Source organism: Chanos chanos, chromosome 11, assembly GCF_902362185.1.
Source record: "Chanos chanos chromosome 11, fChaCha1.1, whole genome shotgun sequence".
NCBI classification, from domain to species: Eukaryota; Metazoa; Chordata; class Actinopteri; order Gonorynchiformes; family Chanidae; genus Chanos; species Chanos chanos.
Window position 1 is genome coordinate 17288553 of NC_044505.1, and position 24499 is coordinate 17313051.

General features: G+C 41.5%; 2 protein-coding genes across 2 annotated transcripts; both read right to left on the minus strand.

Moving 5' to 3' along the window:
• Positions 1 to 6382: 6382 nt before the first annotated feature.
• htra3a (HtrA serine peptidase 3a) lies at positions 6383 to 18870 on the minus strand. Its single transcript, XM_030787770.1, has 11 exons — positions 18862 to 18870; positions 18586 to 18804; positions 12920 to 13331; positions 10864 to 10963; positions 10386 to 10608; positions 9292 to 9486; positions 9118 to 9150; positions 8592 to 8706; positions 7453 to 7510; positions 6930 to 7025; positions 6383 to 6551 (listed from the first exon to the last, which is right to left on the minus strand). Exons 1-11 carry the CDS (start codon positions 18868 to 18870, stop codon positions 6383 to 6385), a joined length of 1629 nt encoding a protein of 542 aa, XP_030643630.1.
• A 2122-nt stretch (positions 18871 to 20992) lies between these two features.
• On the minus strand, positions 20993 to 21644 carry LOC115823743 (C-type lectin domain family 6 member A-like). Its single transcript, XM_030787772.1, has 3 exons — positions 21486 to 21644; positions 21262 to 21374; positions 20993 to 21146 (listed from the first exon to the last, which is right to left on the minus strand). Exons 1-3 carry the CDS (start codon positions 21642 to 21644, stop codon positions 20993 to 20995), a joined length of 426 nt encoding a protein of 141 aa, XP_030643632.1.
• Positions 21645 to 24499: the final 2855 nt, after the last annotated feature.

Here is a 24499-nt window from a genome sequence, read left to right on the forward strand (position 1 = left end):
AATATGTTTTATTAGTAAGGCTAAGGTAACATGAGCATCCCCATATAGTGCCCTCAAGTATCCATAAAATAAATTTTTACAATTTGCTCAAACTTTTTTTTTTTGGCGATGTTGAGTTTCCTTTAAATGTCAGCGTCTCTGAAATTTGTATGGGGACCTTTATTTCATGGTGCGGTGAAAGAATGTAGGTATGTTTCCAGATAATGACAGTGCTGTCCATGGAGCTCGTGAGTACTTTTTATCTTGATGAGAGCAAAAGTTATACTGTAAGAGTGATGTATCTAATGGTCACTCACTCCAGTGGCAGGCAACTTCTGGTCGGTTGGGTTAGAATGACGAAGTTAGAAACTTGTTTCTCCTACCATTAAAAGAGGAAATAAACTCTAGTCTCAACCGAGACTAACTTTTAATATCTGGTGGGGATTTTCCATATTCCGCCAATACTGTGTGTAAGCAAAGTAAAAATGAGACGTTTCCTGAACTTTGGCACTTTAGAAGAGCTCTCCAGCAGTTTCTGATTAGCGCTGTAGCCACCACATCCAACAGTGTTAATATTACGATGAAAATTTGGATCGTGGCCAGAGTTCTGTTGCTAATGTGTATCTGTATGTGGCACACAGACAAGCAGAATCCTACAGTCTCTGTGAGGGAGGGGGCTGCACTCGGAAAGGAAGTGACGGCCAATTGTTCGATCTCCCACGCTTGTCCATCAAACCCACCTGACCTATCGTGGAGTCACGATGGAAACATCAGCGAATCAAATTACAGAATGTCCGATGGGGAATGGGTACTTACCTCCACCCTGACCTTCATTGGTAGAGAATCAGACCTGGATACTTCCCTTGGATGCACTGCAAAGGTGAAAGGGAACACCATAGGGCGAGATACTCTTAACCTCAGTTTAGAATGTAAGTAAGATCTCAGCACAGCAACATAAAATAAAGCAAGCAATGTTCCCAAGGAATTCAGTCGTGTGTCAAGTGAAGTTCTAAACGAAAGTTCGGAAGCAGTAGATGGAAGACGAGCCATTGCTTTTCCACCGCAATCAAACACAAGTATTCAAACACACTTACCTTCAGGCTCTTCACTTTGCTTTCGGGATCCCTTCCCTCTCCCCTTCTGTTGACCCACTTTTCCACTCACCGACTCTGATGAGTAACACTCTGGCTTACCCCAGAATGTGTTCCCCCTGGCTTAGATTCAAATCCAAATATGCCTATATGTCTACCAAGCACGCTAAACACTATAATTATGTCGCTCCTTCATCTTCCGACGACAAACTTGTATAACAAACACTGAAGCTAACTTTATGCCAGAAATATATCAAGGGCATTTTGAGAATGTTAGGTCAAGGCAATACCACAATACACTTTTGATTAGCATCCGCAAAATGTTCAGAAAATGTTAGAATCTTTTAAGAACCTCATGAAGACAGGTCAGGATGTTCCTCCCAAAACCTATCAATAAGAAAGAATGTCCTTCAAAACGCTGCACTCAGATCAGCTCTTTTTTGCTCTCTCCAGACTCTCCACAGTTTATACAAGAGCCCAACTGCACTGCAAACAGCTCCTCCGACTTTCTCATCTGTACCTGTGTGGTAAAGTCAAATCCAGTCAGCGTGGTGCAACTCTACGTCGAGAAGACAGAATCTGGACGTTCCGTTGTGAACCCAGAATCGGGACACTCTGATGTGAAACTAAAGGACAGTAACAACACAGGGACGACACAGGAACTTAAGTTTATGACTACAGCAAGTTTGCAAGTGCCTGTGGGATTTGTAGGCGATGTGCGCTGCCTTGGCCACAATCACCTCGGGCAAATCACGGCGACTTTCACTGTCAAGAAAACTGGAAGTGAAGGTTTTTTTTTTGGTTTTTTTTTTTTTAAACAGTCCTTATGTTTGGGAATAAGAAAGATGACCAGCGCTAGGAAACCTTTAACTAGCGTAGTTGTACAATTGTGACACAATGCAAGGGTATTTCTAAAGCTGTTTTTAATTTTTTTGTTATTTATTCAAATTCAACTACGGTTCCTGAGTCATGTAGTACACCGTGATTTGTTGAAGCTCGGCACACCTAGGTCAGGGTTTTAAACCGGGTTTTAAAGGCATGCTTTAAATGACGGCTTGTTGACAAGTTGGCCTTCAATAGGAGACTCAGTTCAGTAGAACACAGTCTGTAAAAACAGTATTCAAGTCTTTGACAAATATGGAGGGAAGCAAGGGCTTCTTCTATCAACTGACTTTTTCCTTTTCTTCACAGATATAGTGCCCATTGTGACTATTCTCTGCTGTGTCATTGCTCCTGTTGTTGTTGCTATAGCAATAGCAGCTTTTGTCGGTTGGAAGTGCAAGAGCAAGAGCAAGAGCAAGAGCAAACGGTATGTTTGTACTAAAAAAAAAGTAAAAAAAAAAAAAATATTGCATGTCCTTTTGTAACATATGTCTTCTTTTTCATTCTTTTTCTTTTACAGAAACACAGAGGTGGACAACACCATTCACTTCTCAAACGCTCGGTGCGTAACTGACCCCAATATGTCTGACCTAGGTCATATATGTTTTCTATAAACATGACTTATAGATACTGTTCATGGTCTTATTTCGTTAAAGTGGCTCTCTGGAACCTATAGAATATAATTCAACATTATGGCAGAGGTTTCTTGTGCTCTATGAGTTCGCCCTTACATTGCTTTAACTCATTCTAATCCTTTTAACTCTGTAGTCAGCAAGAGAAAAGAACAGGGAGTAGGGGGTCCATATTTGGACTTGCAGCATTAACTTTAAAAATCACGGTTGAAGAACATATCACATTTCTCTGATATTGGGAAATATGTCGGTGAAAGCAGAGAACTTCCTCGCGTCATGTAACAAACATAAATAAAACTGTATACTTTGAGAATATGATTTGTATAAAATACTTTGCCAGGGACGGTTTTAGTCCTTTTTGTTGTGATTAAAATGAAAAAGCAAGAAAAAATCTAGGCTCAAGAACATGTGGAGAATGTTTGAAACAATGTCAGAGAACAGCTCATTCACTCTCCCAAGTCCCAGTCTGCCACTTACTCTGCAAATGTTGCCTCAAATTGTGTTGTCTGAGTTGAGCATCGGTTCTTATATCCACAAATCAGTTTACCCAAAACTCACTACATTTCATTGTTCTATTCTATTCTATTCTATTCTATTCTATTCTATTCTAATTCTTTTCTCTGCACTGAAGTGAGATGTATGGTAAAACTGACAGCTTATTCTCCTTGTACCCATGTAGAGAGACACATGGAGACAGAGAGGTGACTGGAGAAAGCAGCAGATACCAGCCGTGTGAATCGCTTAAGGTGAAGTAAGGTTTAGGTTGATGATCGATGTGACAGGCTGTCATTTTGGCCACATCCATAACTGGCGATGTTTTCCCTAAAAACAGGTGCCAAGGCGGCCGAACCCATACCACAGCTTTGACGAAGACGGAGATGATTATGTCGAGGTGATCAAGGCAAGCAACTACCACATTTGGTGACTTTGTTGATTTGTTTATTGTTTGCTTGTTTGTTTGTTTGCTTAATGATGGATGGATTGATTGACTGACTGATCTGTTAGATTGATCGCTTGCTTGATTGAGCGATCCATCCATCGAATATATAGCATTATAAAATAAGCCTGTTGTGCATGACTTTTGCATTTGGGTGACCTCTGATGTGAATCACAGACTTTTCAGTGTGACCTACAGTTTAAAGCATTGTGCTACTTCATACATGTGTTTTTGTTTGTAGGATGATGACGGAGACCTAGGATTTCAGAGTGTCACGGCACATCCAGCTGCTCCGAGGTCGTGTGTATATGACAATACCATCCTACCATCCAGGCACACAGGCACACTCACACACACATATGCACACACACACACACACACACACACAAACACAAAAAACACACACACGCACATGCACACACACACAAAAAACACACACACGCGCATACACACACACGCACGCACACACACACACACCTAAAATGACGAACTTCTCTTTTCCTCATCTCCTCAGTAAAAACAAAAAGAAATCGAACACGAAGAAAGAACAGACCAAGGACACGGAACACTCTGAAGACATCTACATCAACACCAGCGCAGTCAAGGTATAATCCACATGTATAATTATGAATCCATGTGGCATAAACAAGATTTCAAGATTACTCGAGTGGTTCCCTTAAACCCTTTAGGTTATTTGTGGTGGTTGGAGGCGAGCAGAGGCACTGTGTACGTAGCAGAGTGGTTCACAGCGTCCGCTGAAGGAGCAAACAGTTAAAGAGTTCAGAGTCAAAATTACCCTTGGCCTACTTCACAGCGGATTTAACTGTTAGCACTAGCTATTGCGAGAGGAACCTCGTCCACAGAGCATGTTCTGATCGGTGAAGTGTGAGGCTTGAACAGGCAGGTTCAGGATAAAAAAAAAAATGTTCAGTTGGGGCTATGTGTACAGGTAAAAACTCGAAGTGAAATGAAATGAAACGAAAGAGTGAAATCCCGTCTCTGTTATCACCGCGTACGTATTTGAATTATCTACCCTGGAATCTGTGTCTACTGTCTCTGCCTTGATGTATGTGTGTGTGTGTGTGTGGGGAATATGGAATATTATTACAGAAGGTTCAGCATACTCCATTTCGTTGTGCCCAATGTTGATACTGTGTCGCGAACGTGGAAATTGCGAGAAACGCTGAACTTAAGTATTACCATGGGTTGATTCACATATTAATGTGGTAAGAAACGCAAGCACATTTTGATAAAGTCCTATAGAAAGACCAGGCAATAGCATTTCAGTACTCATTGACAATACTGGGGACCGTCCCTCTTACATCCACGCGGAGTGATTTTTAAACGGGTCGTGTAGAGGGGTGTAGGGGAAAGTTGAGACTTCCGTCATTTTATTGTTTTTCGTTTGGCTTCTCACACATTGGTAACGATTCTTTCCATTTTGTTTCATACTACTCCTGCGGGATGAGAAGAATACCAAGGAGTTTTGGGGGGAAGATGCACCTGTATACGAGAACTATGATGAAGAGACATACGCCAATGCTACGTGTGACTGAGGTAGTGAGGTCAAAACCTAGATTATGTGCCAAGTTGAATGCCAGGCTGAATGGGAAAATAAAAGGCATCTTGCACTTTTTTTTAAAAAAAATAATTCTGTTAATCACTTTTATTGTTATTAATGTTGCATTTGCTCTTTATTTTTGTTTTTGTTCTTGCTCTTCTTCTTCTTGCTGTTGTTGTTGTTGTTGTTGTTGTTTACAGTTTGCTCAGTTCATATTCATACCGGTTTATATTTTTATGTCATTATTGTTGATGCTGGTCGTAAACAAATGAGAGCTCCATGTTGCATTACATGTAAAACCAGGTGATCACAGAGCTTTGACAGTCAGTGTACGAAGGACTCTGTGTGTGTGTGTGTGTGTGTGTGTGTGTTTTTAACATCATTTGACAGCCAGGCAACTAACTGCCTGGCGAGACAACTTCCAAGAGTTCACATCTGTAAGTGCTAGCTGACAAAGATACAAACGTACAAAATCTGCTTTGTAACACAGTAACGTTATGTCGAAATGTTTTGAAAAATACACTTTATTTTTCAAGAGGGTTCTGCCGGTGAAATGACAAACTTAATTTCCTTTTTTTTAATACCACAAGCAAAATCACGTAAAGTGCTAACCATAACACACAAAATCTCACGCGGCAGATACGTTTCAGTATAAAAAACGATGGTTCAGGTACCTTAACAAATACCAGTCAGGATAAATTGTACTCACATGATGTAAATGTACGTCAAGCCAAAATAAACTGATTTTTTAATGGATCGCATGTAGTATGCTTACTTTTTCGTTAAGTAAACACGTTTGCACGTCTCTTGAGTCGCTCTGGATAAGAGCTTCTGCTAAATGAAAAAAAAAAAAAGTAAACTGTACATTGTTTAGTTTTATAAGTACATATTGAAGCATTTAAACGTCAATGTCGATTTAAAACATACACAGAACGCTTTAGCTGTACAGTAAAGCCCAGACAATTGGGCTAGAGTTCAGTTGGACCTAACAGCAACCTCACCACAGTCCAAATTTAGTGTGTATATTACAGAGTGAGGGCACTTCTTCAGTGTCTGGGCAGCTTTAATAGTTTGAATACTTCAGAGAGAGATTGTTCTTCCCATGATTCCTTGGCGGGTGTTCATTCTATTCCCCCTTTTCAAGTCTTCATCTCACTTTTTGTCCTCAAAGTCATCAAAGAAACCGTTTCATAAATCGTACTTTCCGACCAATCGATGAGCACTGCCTATAAAGTTCTGGCCAATCGTCACCCCCCCCCCCTCCCAATTATATGAAACCCCGCCTCCACAACCAGTCCTTTCAATGCATGATGACGTGAGGTTCGATGTTAAACAGCAGGTCGTCGTTACCGCGGCGAACCTCCAGTAGGAGGGGCGTCTCCTCCTGCAACGCCTCCTGCAGCTCATCGGTGGTTGAGAGAGGGTGGCCATTTAGCTTTACGATGACATCGCCGGCTTCGATCCCGCCCCTGCAGGCCAACCAGCGAATGGGGAAAGGAACCCATGGAAGATCAGGTTAATCAATCAACTTGGATCAATCTGAAGTACTTTTTTTTTTAATGACACTGTAATATGCATATAGCTACATTACACATACAATAATAATCATGTCTCTGAGGTTAGACAGAAATGTTATTGCTTGTCATTGCTACTGCATATGAATAGCACTTAAGAATTATATATTATATATATAATTCAACAGTCCTTCACCTAATATTGTTAATTCTTTATGTAAATAGCAATATTAATGAGGTTCATCATGACACAGAGCTAAAGTATGTGGTTTCAGAACGTAGTGTCTGAATGAGGGTGGGTGAGTGAGGGTGGGAGGGGGTTTGGGTGCTTACTTGTGGGCAGGGGAATTTGGCACTACGTCATGGACCAGAATGCCACTGCTGACGTCTAAGAAGTCAGGGTCCTCTTCTTTTAGCCCTTCAGCAACACTATGGGTGGGTGGTGGGGGGGTATCAGATAAGAGTGAGAGAGAAAAAGAAAGAGGAAGAATGAACAAAAAGATACGGGGGAGGTGAAAGGGGGACAGGGAGAGAGAAAGAAAGAAAAAAAAAGAGAGAGAGAGAGAGTTATATGATAATTAGAAAGACAGATGAACCGTCTCAGCGGAGCGAACACGGAGAAGATGCCGGATGTGTTGGCATTCTGCTGGCGTCATTGTGACATAGTCGCGACTTCATGACACTAATTCAGCACAAAAACACAGCCTGATGTTTGTGCTACTTGGAACACGGTGACCTACGCTAAACAAAATCGAAACAATGCCGACATGACCAAGGAAACACTTCCGTGAGCGTTATATCGAAGAATGAAAATGATAAACACTGTTTCGGGACTTATGAAATAAATATCACTTACTCGTCTGTTATTGTCACCATTCTGATGCCGATGTATCGTTTCTTTGACCCCTTTGCTTCTGGAAGAGGAAACATTTACATTACACATCACAATCACAAAAACTGGAGCTAACTCAAAATTTAGCTGACGGAGTTCTCTACGACATGTCGAAATGTTCAACAAGCAATTTCAGCAATAGCCTGATGCTACTTTTGTCATTTTTATCTCCCGCTTGAATTTAGAACCCAGCAAGAATTCCCTCTGACTCTCATTTTTTTGTTTCCTTGTGATGTAACGGTGTCTGACTATTACAGCTCCGTTGATCTCCTTTCAAAACCCTTGAGCAATACTGGTGAAATGTTTTAAGCTTAACTGTTGTAAACTGTCAGAAAAAAAGTCAACATATTGGGGGAAAACAAAGAGCCGAGCAAAGAAACAAACAGAATGAAAATATGTAAACTGTTTGTTAGCGGCCTAACTAATAGCAGCCCCGCGAGCAGATTCCTTTTACAGCTAAAACCCAGCGCAGCCAAGGTTCAATGTTGTTTACAAGTGTTTATAAAAATCTACAAGCTTCAGTCAAAGTTACAACAAAGCTAAAATCAATCACATCGACGAAATCTTATGAATTATATATCAAATCAACCAAAAAATCACAGCTTTCTCATCTGTTTCAGGCACCACGGCATGAGACTGTATGTAATGCGGCCTGATTAGCCTCTGTTTGACTTTAAATCAAAATGAAGTATGAGGGAAATACACAATACATCCAATGTTATCATTAACAGTGACATTTCTGAGTGTTTTCTACGCTAATGGCGCTACATGTGAGTAAGTAAGTGATTTAGCGAGTATTGTGTGACCTAATTAGCTTGCATGACATTCTTTTGGAGATCCAAGCTAAATCCGGCACACATGAGGCAGTTCATTCATAACCAGTTCCTAGTCCTGCTGACTAAACTTGAACAGTAAACTGTGAAACAGATGAAACGCCTTTTGGATTCCTGGACTTCAGAAGTTTAATGTGCTTATCACGATCCCTTACCAGGACGAATATGTCACTCATTCATTGTGCGTTTAATAGATAGACAAGATAGATAACACGTAACAGTTGAAAGATAGTAGTCAGTAGTGAGTTTGCCTGCGGCCAGGGTTCCTACCTTTGTGCTGTTTGTCTAAAGACTCGTTGAGGAACTGACTGATTCGGTCTGCGGGGATGGCGAAGGAGATCCCTGCTGTCACTTTTAACGTATTGATCCCAATCACCTCCCCATCCTGAGGAGAGTTCAGAGAGGCAAGAGATATTACTAAAGAAGAAATAAATAGTGCCCTTTTTCATTGTCTAGGCCTGGGAGCAGATCATGTCTCTAGACACATTTACACACAGAGAGAGAGAAAGAGAGAGAGAGAGAGAGACAGACAGAGTGAGAGAGAGAGAAAGAGAGAGAGAGAGGGAGAGAGAGAGGGGGGGCAGACAGAGACAGACAGAGAGAGAGAGAGAAACAGAGAAACACAGAGAGAGAGAGGGAGATTTAGATGTTGAAACGGTTTTTGCAGTGACTTGAAATTGAAAACTATGAAGTACTAAATCATAGCACTGAGTTTCATAATGACCTACTGTGACGTAAAGTAAAAATGGCAGTAATACAGAGCCCAGTGCAGACACAAAACAACAACATGACTCACCAGATTCACAAGAGGACCACCAGAATTCCCATACTAGAGGAAGAGCCAGAGAGAGAGAGAGAGAGAGAGAGAGAGAGAGAGAGAGAGAGAGAGAGAGGGAGAATGAGTTCTAACACATGTAAGACATTCATATACTGAGACATGCAGGTATCATGGATGCGAGAGGTGACTTACATTGATGATGGCATCCGTCTGAACATAGTCCATGTCCGAATCGTGAATGCCCAACTCCCTGCCGTCTCTCTGCGCCGTGCTGACGATTCCCGTCGTCACAGTGTTCTGCAGGGCGAACGGGCTGCCGATGGCAACCACAAACTCGCCGGGCCTCAGGTCCGCCGAACGCCCCAGTGATAGGACCGGCAGTTTTTTCTGAAAGAGAGAGAAAGACAGAGAGAGAGAGAGAGAGAGAGAGAAATGAAATTAGGCTAAACGTGAACAGACACACCAGCGGAAGAATTCAGGTCAGATAGTGTAAGGCAGAAACAAAGAGTCTGGGATCCACTCTTACCAGCTTCCAAACATGCAATTCTGAAGCCATCGACCCTTTTGAGTTACACAAGCAACATTAATCAGCCTCGCATAGACTAAACCAAACACTAGAGTTGTCAGGTCTTGGACGGGGCCCAGGACAGACTGGTTATATTAAGGACTTACATTTCTCCACTAATCAGATCCACATGCCCCTGGAAACCCCTTCCCAATTCTCATATATTGCAACACCACACCTCCAGAATTCCCATCCTCTAATGTAGGTCAGCAAGCAGCAGCGAAGGCCGTAACTAAAAGTTAATGAGTCAGAGTCGTCTAGACTTGGCCGAAGCGAGATACGTCTGATTGAACGCGAGTGGAGACTGAATGCTAAGTCTAAATTTAAGACGTAAGATGGGAATTGTTGAGAATATTACACTATCTTGTGGTTTTTGGAAGGATAGTTAGACATATGTGGACATTTTAATATTTTTAACATTTTTGGTCCGTGTCTCCGCTCGGAGTGATAAACATCTCATTTCCGATATGTTTGTGAGATGCACGCCTCAGAAACTCGGGGCTTGAGAGACAAAAGTAGAAATGTGCATTTCGTCTGACTTCGCCTCATGTTTCTCGAACACACACACACGTTAAGTGGTGAAGTGTTTAGAATCTGCACGCTGCGAGTTGGTTTAAATGCTATTGTAAGTTGTCCGTTAGAGCATAAGGTTACTATTAGAGATTAACGACTCGTCTTCAACCGGATATTTTGAACGTCGATCCTCATTTTTAACACTTACAAACGGGTTGACTTTGATGGTGGCGATGTCGGACTTTTTGTCGACGTCTCTGATGGTGGCCTCGTACGTGTCACCGTTGTGCAGCTGAACCCGAAGCTGCTGTCTGCCCGTTGCCGTGGTGCTGCTCGTTACCACGTGAGCGTTGGTTACAATCAGACCAGACTCCGCCACGATGAAACCAGAGCCACTTGACAATGGCACGTTATGTCCAAAGAGAGGGTGTCTAACAACATAAGCACGCAAGACCATCTTTATACTTAAAATATTTACAATATAAAGACAGTTGTGAATAAATCTAGTTATGAATAATGACGGTATTAGAATGGGACACTATATATACAGAAGCTAGTGACTGGCACCGTTTCCATTGTGAACGCTTTTAAGAGACACTTTTAAATAAATGGGTGTCAGTTGACCGAAATTCAGGAATAAGACGAAAACAGTGTGAAAAGTAGCACCAGACGTTGTAGTAGTTCACCTGAGAAAGAGTTCAATGTGTACCACCGCAGGGGCTGTTTTTTCCACCACGTCGGCGATGAAGTTGAACTTGTACCGCGGACTGTTGGGATATGCTGGACCTGTACTAGCAAAAGAAAAATATGATTCATTTTAATAACAGATTTCACATCAGCGAAAAAATCACGTCTCACGTTAGGTTTCACTTGGGCCTGGACAGAGAGAATTTCTGAAGAGAACTGGGTTTTGATGACAATCATTATGTTTTAAAGGTTCGGGTATATTTGGTACATTCAGATTAAGACATCAGTGGGGTTTTGATAGCATCCAAAACTGTGGACAGTAGTATGGAGGGATTAAAAAAAAAGAACATGACCTGGCTTATGGTAAACTAGGCTGATAATTTAGCATAGTGTTAAGTGAAACAGGAAAAAAGCTAATTGTTTCTAGGGAAAGACCTTACATCTCCCATATTATCCTTGCTTTCATACCCACCTCTTAAGGAATGTGATTTTATAAGTTAAAACCGTGTCATTGATTCCAACGTACCAAAATCTCCTTATTGTGTATTGTCGTCTCGTTCACTCCCTAAATATTTGGGAAATAACCTTCAGCTGAACTTAGAGAGGGCAAAAGCCATTCTAAATACCAAGGTATCTGTGGAGCTTTGTTTATGGTATAATTCAACACATTCTAGACGCAACAGACTGACCTGTATTGAACCAGCGAGAATTAGGTCAGAGCGATGTGGAGTAAGACGTTGACATTCTAAAACATCTCGTCAAGTTCTCAAGCACTGAAGATAGGGGTCAGTGGAGCATTACTCATTGACTGACCCTAATGAGAGGATGCGAGATCTAGACCACGACAGACCCATAAACAACGTCTCAAAACCACGTCTCTGCTCCTTCAGACGGGTTCGCGCATGACTGAAGGACAAGTACCGGCGTCTACCGCGCATCATTGAATTCCTTTTTTTCAGCGGCAATCCAGAGAAGTCACAAGACTACACATTTTTCTCCTCGCCAGCCAACAACACTCTGAAATTAACTCACCGTGGACTTAATAATTAATTGGCGAGGGTCATCGAATAGGCCTATGTTGACGCGGCGCTAAATGTATGAAATTCCCAGAAAACTGCTATACGCTCTCACAACGCACTGCCTATTACTTGTATTCTACTCCAACACAAATACAGGTCATGTAGAGCTGCGGTCACTAATTACTACATCAAAGACAGTCTATTCGGAGTTAGACCACCGAGAACCAAAGCACTTCCTTTCCTGCACGGGGCTTTTCTTCTCTTCCCCTGGGAGGAAAGGGGAGTTCGGGACTCCCTCTTTCATCCAAATCTTTCTGGATTCACAATCTTCAAACTCCGCTGTGTGTTTATTTTTGGATCTCAGTAACAGTGGCTCGGGCAAAGGGTTTCTCAGGGTTTATCAGACACGGCGCGTTGGCTGGAAGTCGAGAAAACCGCAATGGCTCTGTTGTGTCTACATTCCATCACACTAGAGGCAATAAGGACTGTCCGAGAAAGCTAAACTTATCACACTCATTACTGTCTAATTACTTCCACATAAGACCCGCTAAAACACTTCTTAATCAGGTCCAGGAAGTTCATCGGAGACGGAATGTCATAAACGGAACTCTGGGTAGTTTAGAACCAGTGTTCTACATTCCGACGGGCATGGATCAGACAGTGAACTAACGCCACCCGGCATATCACAGCAGGACGGAGGCCTGCACAACATTGTCATCCCAAATAAGCGATTTTGGGTACACTACACAGGACAAACATATTTAAGTGGTCCTGTTGCACAATTACAATTTCCCATCCAGATTTAATGCATTTACCATACACAATAATCACCCAATAGGCTACATTTTGTTCCATAAAAAGACCATAAAAAGAATTTCAGTAAGTTGACTGGGTAAAGTTTCAGTAAAGTGACGCACAAAACGAGACATTTTTTTCTTTCAAAAGTCGAAATAATTTTCGAGAAACGTTAGTTCCGTAAACAGGGATAAAATCCAAACAAAGACGTAAAGCAGATCCATCAGTGATGATGACCTACCTGTTCTGACAGGTGCACACTGTCCCTTGTGCGCTCGTGTTATTGCCACTTCACCCCTTTGCAGTGCCTTGCGACTTGCCGCCTTCATCTTGCAGACGTTGCCGTAAGTTTTCCCGTCGCTCCCGCACACCTTTTGCCCTATTTTACATTGGCAAAATCCCTTGGACAATCGCTTTCCAGCCGGGAACCTGCACTCTAGTCCATCTCCGCACGGCAAGTCGTCCTTCCTGCCACACGGCTCACCCTCTCCCAGGGAACAAACCAAGCAACAGTTGCAGCGGTCGGGGACGTAGCCACTTGGACAGCTGGGAATCGGACACTTGTTCACGTCGCACCGCGACGAGCACTTGGCTTTCGACTCAGCACCGGCAAAGTTGAGCGGTAGAAATAGAATTGCGATGAAAAGACACGGCTGCATTTCAGAGTGAAACAGATGATACACGGAAAATAGGATGAATTCAAATGTGGGTCGGATTTTACTGCAGGATAAACGTATGTTAGATAAACGATAATTATTTTCTCATAATAAATTGCGCACACGATAATCCACTTTTTAAGTTAAGGAATTCACGAAGCGCACCAAAAGTCGTCTCAAACTCACAGTCAAATATTAGCCCTCTAGTATTTCTCGTGTTTGCTTTAAAGATAAAAAAGTTCAGGCAGAAACTTAGTGTTTATAGTTATTCACAAAGATACTTCTTCTTTTCCAGTCAAGTTTGCAACAGAACATTCATTCAGTGAGGTAGCGAACTTTATCACCCTCTCTCTCTTGCCAACTTCTGACTTTGCACTCAAAGAGATTGTTGCCCGTCCTACCCTCCCACCGCCATGTAGCGCCCTCTAGGTCAACAACATGGTCACGCATGCAGAGGAGAGAAGCCACGGTGTAGTAATGAAATTACTGAACACCCTAGCAATTTGTCGATTTGAGTTTCAAAACAATCCAAACCAGAGTGAAGACGCAACTTTAACTTCTTCTTGACCTGTAGCCTACTCTTTAACTGCCATCCCAGGTTTGATTTTTCACAAAACCGCAGTTAAAACTCGCGCGCACACTTTGGTAAATCAATAACGATTGTTTTGAACTGTTTCTTCAGATGCATCAGTCAAACCTGAAATATGTCAGTTTTCTTTTTGGGAATATATGTCTGTTTATGGATGTGTGCGTTTTGTTTTGGTATCTTTAGTACAATGGTCGCATCATTAACTGTTTGATGCCTTCGATACTTTTTGTGACGATACCGCCCCCATGTGGTGTAATTGTGAAATGACTAGTAAGTCTTGTAGCACACCGTCGATCATCCCAAGTGACACTAAAACAGTCTGTTATAACTGTTGTGACATTTATTGGATACGCAACACCAGATGAAACATCAAAGATGTAACTTTTTCGTAATGTCAATGTCATTTATTTTCTCAAAATACAAACGCAGTTGCAATTGCTGAACACATTTTAATGAAACAGTAAATACAGTTATATGCACAGGACTGGACATTGTATGTGTATTTATTTGTTTAAACATGAAAAACTATGTCTCATCACTCTCACTCATTATCTAAGCCGCTTATCCTAATTAGGGTCACGGAGGGTGCTGGAGCCTATCCCAGCGCTCATAGGGTAAAAGGCGGCGAAACATCCTGGACAGGTCGTCAGTCCATCGCAGGGCAGACACACAGACAAACACATTCACGCACTCATTCACACCTAGGGGCAATTTAGTATCTCCAGTTCACATAACCTGCATGTCTTTCGGCTGTGGGAGGAAACCGGAGCTCCCAGAGGAAACCCACGCAGACACGGGGAGAACATTAAACATGAAACACCATTTATATAATAACGCATCAGAACAAATATGTAAATCAGATGTGAAAATGCGTCCATCTTACAAGGTAAAAATGATTTTAAAAGGCCATATATTTCTATATATTCAGTGCGCCCATATAAAGTGTTTCGGCACATCAAGACCGTTCTGTAATCTGAGCTGTGTACAGGGGCATGTGAGCTTTTATTTTTCACAGATATATCGGCGTTTTAAATAGCATGGCAAATCATTCCAGTTTTCTGGAGGGTCTCCGTTTACTTTTATTGCACTAATTTCCACACAGTCTTCCTCATTCTTGTTATTTGGCTCTCCAGGGAACCAGTATCTACGACAGTAAAAACAGCACAAAATAGTTCACTCACCACACAAGCCGTTACATCTGTACAGTACTAAAAATCATTTGAAAATAAGTCATTTATCTTATTACTATACATCCACATTGTCATCACATAATTAAGAACACAGAAATGACACAAGATGACATTAACAAAAAATCCACAATGCAAAACTTCTGCTGTGGATTTTAAAATACCAAAACTGCAGTTAAACAACAAACAAACAAACACGAACAGGCTCTTAAACGCACGAACAAACAAACAAACAAACACAGAAACCAGTCCAATATGTTTCAATATATGAAGATGGAAAAACGAACTGTCTGCTGGCCCAGTTAAACTCAGCTTTCTTACCCAGTGTTCAGCTCCGTGTCATCCACCCATTTCCAAACACCTTCAGTTTGTCTGTCAGTCAGACCAATCCAACTTGAAAGCTGAAGATTTGTGAGACACTCCTGTAGTTGTGATAAAGAATGAGAGACTAATGTTGTTAATTATCAGATGTACATTTCTTTCTTTTTTTTCTCCCACCTCCTCCTCTCTGTCTCTATGTCTTTATTTCTCTCATTCTATGCTGCTCACCTGTTCCTTTTTGTTGTTTATGATGACCAGGTCTGCTCCTCTCTCTCTGCAGTCCTGTCTGCTCTCATTCCAGCTCTTCTCTGTTGTAGAGATGTAGTATTTGTGGAGATTGCATCCAGCTGTGCAGTGTTCTTCTGTGTGAAAATCACTTGTTGTGTTAGTGATTCTGCCCCTTGTAGTTTTTCAGAGAAAAACAGAACATGTGGTCACACACACACATATGCACACACACACTCACACACACAAGCAACTCCACGTCAACCCATGTCAACACAAATACAGTCCCCACCTCACACACACACACAAACACACCTGTACAGACACATGTTTCTGCACAATGTCAGACCAAGCATATATTACAATATAGCATTAATGCCATTACAAACAATTATAGATTATACTGTATTTTTAATGTTCTCAGACCCATTTCAGAGAGATTCTTCTGAAGTATGTTTCTGTCCCTCTGTAACTGGTCTCTCTCCATAGACAGGTTGCTGTAATTTGTTTTTAACTGTTCTTTCTCCATAATCAGGTTACTGTATCTGGTTTGTAACTGGTCTGTCTCTGCAGTGTACCAGACACACAGCACTATGATGACAGCCAGCAGGAGAACACACAGCAGCCCCAGACACACTGCAGTCAGTCTGTAGCGTCTGTCACTTCCTGAGAAGACAAACAGAAACAGAAACACATTTAGTCACTGTATTTTAAAACTTGAACTTGTACATTTTCAATTTCAAGGACAAACAGCTAAATGAGATTAATTTCTGATGCAGCAGCTAATCACAGTCATGAGCCTTCGGTGTTCTCATACACACACGTGCACACACACACACACACACACACACACACACACACACACACACACACACACACACACACACACACACACACCACCACCACCAAGGTTATTAAACATATTGACATTTACACTCATCCTGTGTAAGAGGTACCTGTGTGTTGAGCTGCTGGGTTTTTCTTAGGGGAAATGTCCTCTGTCTGTGTGTTGGCATCTGGGACTATTACAGCATCTGCACTCTCATAAATATCCACCATCATCTCCACTCTCTCTCCTCTGTCCAGTTCACCTCTCTCAATACTGTTCACATTATCATAAATACACACAGACATCTCCATTCTCTAATTCTCTAACACAGTGTTAAAGCTGTAGTCTCTGTCTGTCAGTGTTTACTCTGTGCATCTGCACTTCTGTGTTTCTGTTGCATGAAACATTAGAAAAACATTAGTCACAGGAAGTCCAGCCCATCATGTCAGATGTCACTCTGAGAGAGCTCTTGATGTGCTCTTAGTGTTGAAAAGTCAGTTCTTTTTCTTCAGACTGCTATTGAAAGCACTACACTCATGTTTGTATGTTTGTTTTGTGTGTGTGTGTGTGTGTGTGTGTGTGTGTGCATATGCATCAGACATGTATCAGTTTCATGTTCTTACTTTCAGGTGAAACACAAAATTGACTTATTCATGGTTTTACTTTGTGACAGTAGTAGACAACTGTAAGTGTCAGCATCAGAGTTAAGTTCAGTGATCATTGCTGTACTGTCCACCCATTTCCCCCACTGTATCTCTGTCAGTCACACCAGTCCATGCACCCACTGTCCTTAATGTGAGTCAGAGTAAAGATACAAAGTCATTACTTAAACATAAATCTTTTATTCTCCATCAAAACTTTAGATACACTGCAGTCAGTCTGTACTATTTGATCTCTGAAATATCTGTGGTTTCTGTTCTCTGTAGTGGCACTTCCTGTTTGACACACATGCACATCATACAAACTCTCTCTCTCGTTAAATATGATGCATGTACAAACATTGCATAGACATAAAACAACATATCCAACATCAAATCAACATAAGTACAACAAAAGTAAATATTAGAAAAAGAGAAACTGTCATCGTGTTGTCAGCTTAAAAGACTCTTCTCACATATCCAGTGGTATATACTATAAGAACATGATACATCATACCAGCTTTTCAGACTGTTGTGCACCGAGTAAATGACAACACATCGCTCATTTCCATATTGATTATCATTGGGCCGTCCTTCATACCAGTACCTGAAATAACACAGAGAATCAGTCTGTCTAATGTGTTTCTCATACTGAACAATAGACTGAGTGTTAAGAGTAAATAACTGTCTCATGACCAGAGTTAAATTCAGTGATCTCTTACCCAGTGCTCAGTGCTGTACCATCCACCCATTTCCACTTCCTATCTCTTACACTGTAAATCAGCCCAATCCAAACAGATGAAGACCTGGTCTTCCTCAATTCAGCAACAAACTTCTGATGTGAGAAATGAAATGAAAATGAATTCATGCAGATGACCAATTACAGTTTTTTATGATTGCTTACACACTTGTTGCGGAATTTTGCACATTGTGGTAAAACTTTGCAACTGTTGCAAGACTCCTTATTCCTCTTTTTGGTGTAGACAGTTTTTTTAACGACTCTGGCTGTATGTTTTGTGTCATTGTCATGCTGCAGAATGAATTTAGGACCAATCAGACGTCTCCCTGATGGTAGTGCATGATGGATAAGAATCTGCTTGTATTTTTCAGCATTGCGAAGACCACTAATTCTGACCAAATCCCCAACTGCACTTGTAGCAATGCAGCCCCAAACCAGCAAGGAACCTCCACCACGCTTTACTGTAGCCTGCAGACACTCATCCATGTTACGTTCTCCAGCCCTTCAACGAACAAACTGCCTTCTTCTACAGCCAAATATTTCACATTTGGACTCGTCAGTCCAGAGCACCTGCTGCCACTGTGCTGCACCCCAGGTCTTGTGTTTTCGTGCCTAGATGAGTTGTTTGGCTTTGTTTCCACGTCTGAGGAATGGCTTTTTGGCTGGAAGTCTTCCCTTGAGACCACTTCTGACCAGACTTCTCTGGACTGTAGATGGGTGTACCAGGCTCCCTGTGGTTGCTGCCAGCTCTGAGCTGACGGCACTGCTCGACGTCTTCCGATTGCGGAGAGACGTCAACTCGATGTGTCGTTCATCTGCTGAACTGAGTTTCCTTGGCCGACCACTGCGTTTCTGGTCCTCGACCTTGCCTGTTTCTTTGTGCTTCTTCAGAAGAGCTTGGATAGCACATCTGGAAACGCCAGTCTGTCTTGAAATTTCTGCCTGCGATAGACCTCACGGATGTAGGATCACCACCTTGTGTCTTGTGGCTATGCTCACCTTTGTCATGGTGTAAGATTAGCAATCTGTTCAGCATCCTCACTTTTTTAGTTTGGCTGATCCTCACCCAGTTTTATTCCCTCTACACAGGTGTTTCTGTTTCAGTCAATAACTGTGGTTAAACCTGCGTATGTTGCTAATGATTCCCACCTGTTTTGTTTAGTTGTTTGGTATAGCTATTTTATCATGCACTGGAGTATATGCCCACAAAAAAAAAGGTTTGGAGGGCCTGGTAGGTTTTGTGTTTGTTTGACATTTCCTTTTTCTTAGTGGCACATTTCACTGTTTTCAAAAGACAGGTTTGGAAATCTAAAATATGATATTTGTTATTGACACACTAATAGAGAAAATAGAAAAGAACTGTTTTAAGACAAATGTTTTGTGAAAAATCTTACGTGCCTAAGAGTTTTGCACAGTACTGTATACACACACAGACACACACACACACACACACACACACACACACACAAACTCATATACTCACACAAACACACACACACACACACACACACACACACAAACACATACTCACACAAACACACAAACACACACACACACACACACACACACACACTTTTCTCTCACCTGTTCTTCTTCACTGTTTATGATGACCAGGTCTGCTCCTCTGTCTCTACAGTCCTGTCTGCTCTCACTCCAGCTCTTCTCTTCAGTAGAGATGTAATACAGACTGTGACTGAAATATCTCCAACCTTGTAGAACATGATTATCTGATTATATGATCATCAGGACAAAACAAGTCCATGACTAGTATTTTCTCTCTCTCTCTCTCTCTCTCTCTCACACACACACACACACACATGCACACACACAGAAACACATTTTGTCACTGCATTTTAAAACTTGCACTTGTGCATTTTTCAGTTTAAAGGACAAACAGCACACTTGATATTCACACTTAGCCCATGTAAGAGGTACCTGTGTGCTGAGCTGTTGGATTGTACCTGTGTGTCGAGTTGCTGGATTGTACCTGTGTGTTGAGTTGCTGGGTTTCTCTTAGTGGAGACGTCTTCTCTCTCCGTGCTGGATTCTGGGATTCTGACGGCAACTGCACTATTATAAATATCCACCATCATCTCCACTCTGTCTCCTCTGTCCAGTTCACTTCTCCCAATATAGTTTACATTATGATAAATACACACAGACATCTCCATTCTCTAATTCTCTAACACACACTGTTACACTGAGTTACACTGTAGTCTCTGTATGTCAGGGTCACTCTGTGTGTCTGTGTTTGTGTTGCATGAAACTGACTCTTTAATAGGTGAGAAAAACGTTAGTCACAGGAAGTCCAGACCATCATGGTGGTGTTTTCTTGATGTGCTCTTAGTGTTGAAAAGTCAGCTCTTTTCTTCAGACTGGTATTGAAAGCACTACACTCAGTTTACAGCATCAGTATTAGAATATGTGCCTGTGCATATGTTTGTTTTGTGTGTGTGTGTGTGTGTGTGTGTGTGTGTGTGTGTGTGTGTGTGTGTGTGACCTTCTACAGAAGCAAAAAACTGTAAGTACCAACATCAGACTCATGGTGGTATAAACATCAGTGTAGATTCTCAGGACAACACCCATAACCCCACTAATGTATGTTTGTTTTGTGTGTGTGTGTGCATATGCATGTGAATGTGTGTGTGTGTATCAGACATGTATCAGTTTCACATTCTTATTTTCAGGTGAAAGACAAAACTGACTTATTCGTGGTTTTACTTTGTGACAGTAGTAGACAACTGTAAGTGTGAGCATCAGTGTTAAATTCAGTGATCAGTGCTGTACTGTCCACCCATTTCCCCCACTGTGTCTCTGTCAGTCACACCAGTCCATGCACCCACTGTCCTTAATGTGAGTCAGAGTAAAGATACAAAGTCATTACTTAAACATAAATCTTTTATTCTCCATCAAAACCTCAGACACGCTGCAGTCAGTCTGTAATATTTGATCTCTGAAATGTCTGTGGTTTCTGTTCTCTGTAGTGGCACTTCCTGTTAGACACACATGCACATACAAACTCTCTCTCTCTCTTGTAAATAATGATGAATGTATGAAAATTGCATAGACATAAAACAGCATATCCAACACCAAATAAATCTAAGAAGTAGAACAAAAAATCATTGTGTTGTCAGCTTAAAAGTCTCTTCTCACATATCCAGTGGTACATATAATGAGAACATGATACATCATACCAGCTTTTCAGACTGTTGTGCACCCAAAAAATAAAAACACATCGCTCATTTTCATATTGGCCAACATTGGGGTGTCCTTCATACCAGTACCTGAAATAACACAGAGAATCAGTCTGTTTAATGTGTTTCTCATACAGAACAACAGACTGAGGGTTAAGAGTCAATAACTGTCTCATGACCAGAGTTAAATTCAGTGATCTCTTACTCAGTGTTCAGTGCTGTACCATCCACCCATTTCCACACCCCCTCTGTGTCTCTGTCAGTCAGACCAATCCAAAGAGATGAATAGCTGATCTTCCTCAATTCATCAACAAACTTCTGATGTGAAAAATGAAAATGAATTAATGTAGATAATCACACACATGTATGTACACACACACACACAAACGTGCACACACACACACACACACACGTGAACTTTTCTCTTACCTGTTCCTCTTCGCTGTTTATAATGACCAAATTTGCTCCTCTCTTTATACAGTCCTGTCTGCTCTCACTCCAGATCTTCTCTTCAGTAGAGATGTAATACAGACTGTGATTGAAATATCTCCAACCTTGTACAGCAGGATTATCTGTTGATATGATCATCAGGACAAAACAAGTCAATGACTAGTATTCTCTCTCCCTCTTTCTCTCTCTCTCTCTCTCACACACACACACACACACACACACACACACACACACACACACACACACACACACACGAGATGTCTGACTAATACGATACACATTACATGCAAATCATTCATACATTAACACTCACAGTGCTACGATTACTGACAACATGGTGCAGTTTATCACTCAAAACACAAAAATTTGAAACTGAATGAAACACACAATGGCTGTAACTGATGAGTAATCTTTGAAAATAAAGATTAAAATGTTCACTCACCCAGTTCAGAGACCACATTTTGATACTCTAGTCTCTTTTTCAGTAACTGGTGTCTCTCTCTAGTTAGATTGTTGAAGCTGGTTTGTAACTGGTCTTTCTCTCTGGACAGATTCTTGAAAATACTTTGTAACTGGTCTCTCGCTATGCTCAGGTTATTGTATCTGGTTTGTAACTGGTTTCTCTCTGCATTATACCAGACACACAGCACTATGATGACAGCCAGCAGGAGAACACACAGCAGCCCCAGACACACTGCAGTCAGTCTGTAGCATCTGTCACTTCCTGAGAAGACAAACAGAAACACATTTTGTCACTGAATTTTAAAACTTGAACTTGTGCATTTTCAGTTTAAAGGACAAACAGCTAAGTGACATTAATTTCTAATACAACAGCTAATCAGTCATAAGCCTTCAACTTACACACACACACACACACACACACACAAATGATTCATTCTTCTGCTTACTCTACGACTTAATGACAGGAAGTATCTCTATGACATGTGGGGCAGCCACTTGAGGAGAAACTTATTAATACACGGGCTAATAAGAGTTTATTTGTTTGTGTATTGGAAACTGAACAGACTCTAAACCCCCCTCTCTGTCCCCCCTGCGTTCAGGGACAATGCAAAAAAATCAGATGTCGTAACACAGACGCCGGAATTGACCACCACCGAAAGGAGTGGTGAGCTAAGCGGATAAAATGCCAGACGCCCCGCTATCCTGCAATTCCGCTACGTTACAGTTCAGCTACACAGCTTAGCTCCAGTTTAGCGTCAGTTGAACTCCGGTTGTGCTGTGTCAACCGCAATGTTCTCCGTCCATTCCGCCCTGCTCGTCTCTGCGAAGAATCAGCCCAGTCACACTCTCACCACGGATTCGCGACACTTGAGGAATTTTCTGGCACCGACACGAAGTCCCGTTTACGGTCTCCTGCTGCCAACCTCAGTAACTCCGGTCTCTCATACTTCAGTGTGACTGGGCTTGCTCCTCTTCTTCCCCTTTTCTCTCCTTCTCTCACGACCCTGTTGTGTGTAAGTAACTCGACTAGAACATCACTCAGAAAGTTAAGCATGCCTCTTCGTGAGTAGCCTAATACCTCATTCTTGCGTAGTTGTTCATTCATACGTGGTCTACTAAAGGTAGCGAGGATATTGTTATTGTCCACCGTTAATTGTTTGTCTTCTTGTGTGTAGTTTATATGCTGTTGTAGGCCTGTACAGCGGATATGCCCACGTTCCACCGAAATCCTTATTTATTCAACATTAGTTTCATTTGATACCGTTTGAATTCTATTGTTGTAATAAAGGTTCGTGTACTCTTAAAGTGATCATTTCCAGGTTACTGAATGTGAAGATCTAGGAACTTAGTTAGCTGAAAACATTGAATTTGAAGAGTATTATCGTACTTGCGATTGTAATGCTATTACTGAATATATGTTAAGGCTGATTAAAAGTTATTTTGAATAATGTCTAGGTTCAGTGTTCAGAGCGCTGAGCCATGAACAGAGATTTTTTTTTTAGAATAACTGCAATTTCACTGGATTCAGGTTCTCAAATAAGGTTATGCTCACTGATGTTAGTATTAAGTCTAATATTCACAGTGAACCATTAACCAGACAGACAGGAAGCACTTCTGTATCACTGATGGCAACTGCATGGGACAGATCTGGTTGTCTTCTGTTACTACAATTTATTATTATTATTATTATTATTATTATGTATTTATTTATATATTAATTCATGAGTTCTTCTCAAAACACTGGTTAGAGCAAGTTTTCAGTGCAGAGTGGACAATTTATCAGAGAACTCATAGTGTCTTATTGTTTCCCTTTTTGCTGTTTGTTTTGACTAGAGATAAAGTGAACCTGGTCGCTCATCTGTATAGCTGAAATACTTTTGTATCACCAAAACTAATAAACATATTGATATTTACACTTGTCCTGTGTAAGAGGTACCTGTGTGTTGAGTTGCTGGCTTTCTCTTAATGGAGACGTCTTCTGTCTGTGTGTTGGCATCTGGGACTATTACAGCATCTGCACTCCCATAAATCTCCACCATCATCTCCACTCTCTCTCCTCTGTCCAGTGCACTTCTCTCAATACTGGTGACATTATCATAAATACACACAGACATCTCCACTCACTAAAACACTATTACACTGAGTTTGTTGCTGTAGTCTCTGTATGTCAGTGTTCACTCTGTGTGTCTGCACTTCTGTGTTTTTGTTGCATGAAACTGACTCTTTAAGAGGTGAGAAAAATGTTAGTCACAAGAAGTCCAGCCCATCATGTCAGATGTCACTCTGAAAAAATATGTTCTCACTGAGCTCTGTTTAGGGTGTTAGCATAAGTGCATAAGTACACCCTGGACAGGTCGCCAGTCCATCGCAGGGCAGACACACAGATTCACCCACACATGTATACCTAGGACCAATACTGCAAGTATCTCCAATTCACCCAACCTGGATGTGGGAGGAAACTCACGCAGACACGGGGAGAACATGCAAACTCCACACAGAAAAATACTCTGGCCACTCATCGAACCTGGGCC

What these genes read in the sequence shown, in the direction of transcription:
- htra3a (XM_030787770.1), bottom strand. An exon ending in CACATTGAACTCTTTCTCAG is followed by an intron (nt 10,609 to 10,863) that starts GTGAACTACTAC and finishes TTATGTTGTTAG; the next exon opens with ACACCCTCTCTTTGGACATA. An exon ending in ATGGTGACAATAACAGACGA is followed by an intron (nt 7,026 to 7,452) that starts GTAAGTGATATT and finishes ACCCACCCATAG; the next exon opens with TGTTGCTGAAGGGCTAAAAG.
- LOC115823743 (XM_030787772.1), bottom strand. Translation starts at nt 21,644, where the DNA reads ATGATCATATCAACAGATAATCCTGCTGTACAAGGTTGGAGATATTTC. An exon ending in TAAACAGCGAAGAGGAACAG is followed by an intron (nt 21,375 to 21,485) that starts GTAAGAGAAAAG and finishes TTTTCACATCAG; the next exon opens with AAGTTTGTTGATGAATTGAG. An exon ending in GGTACAGCACTGAACACTGA is followed by an intron (nt 21,147 to 21,261) that starts GTAAGAGATCAC and finishes GTGTTATTTCAG; the next exon opens with GTACTGGTATGAAGGACACC.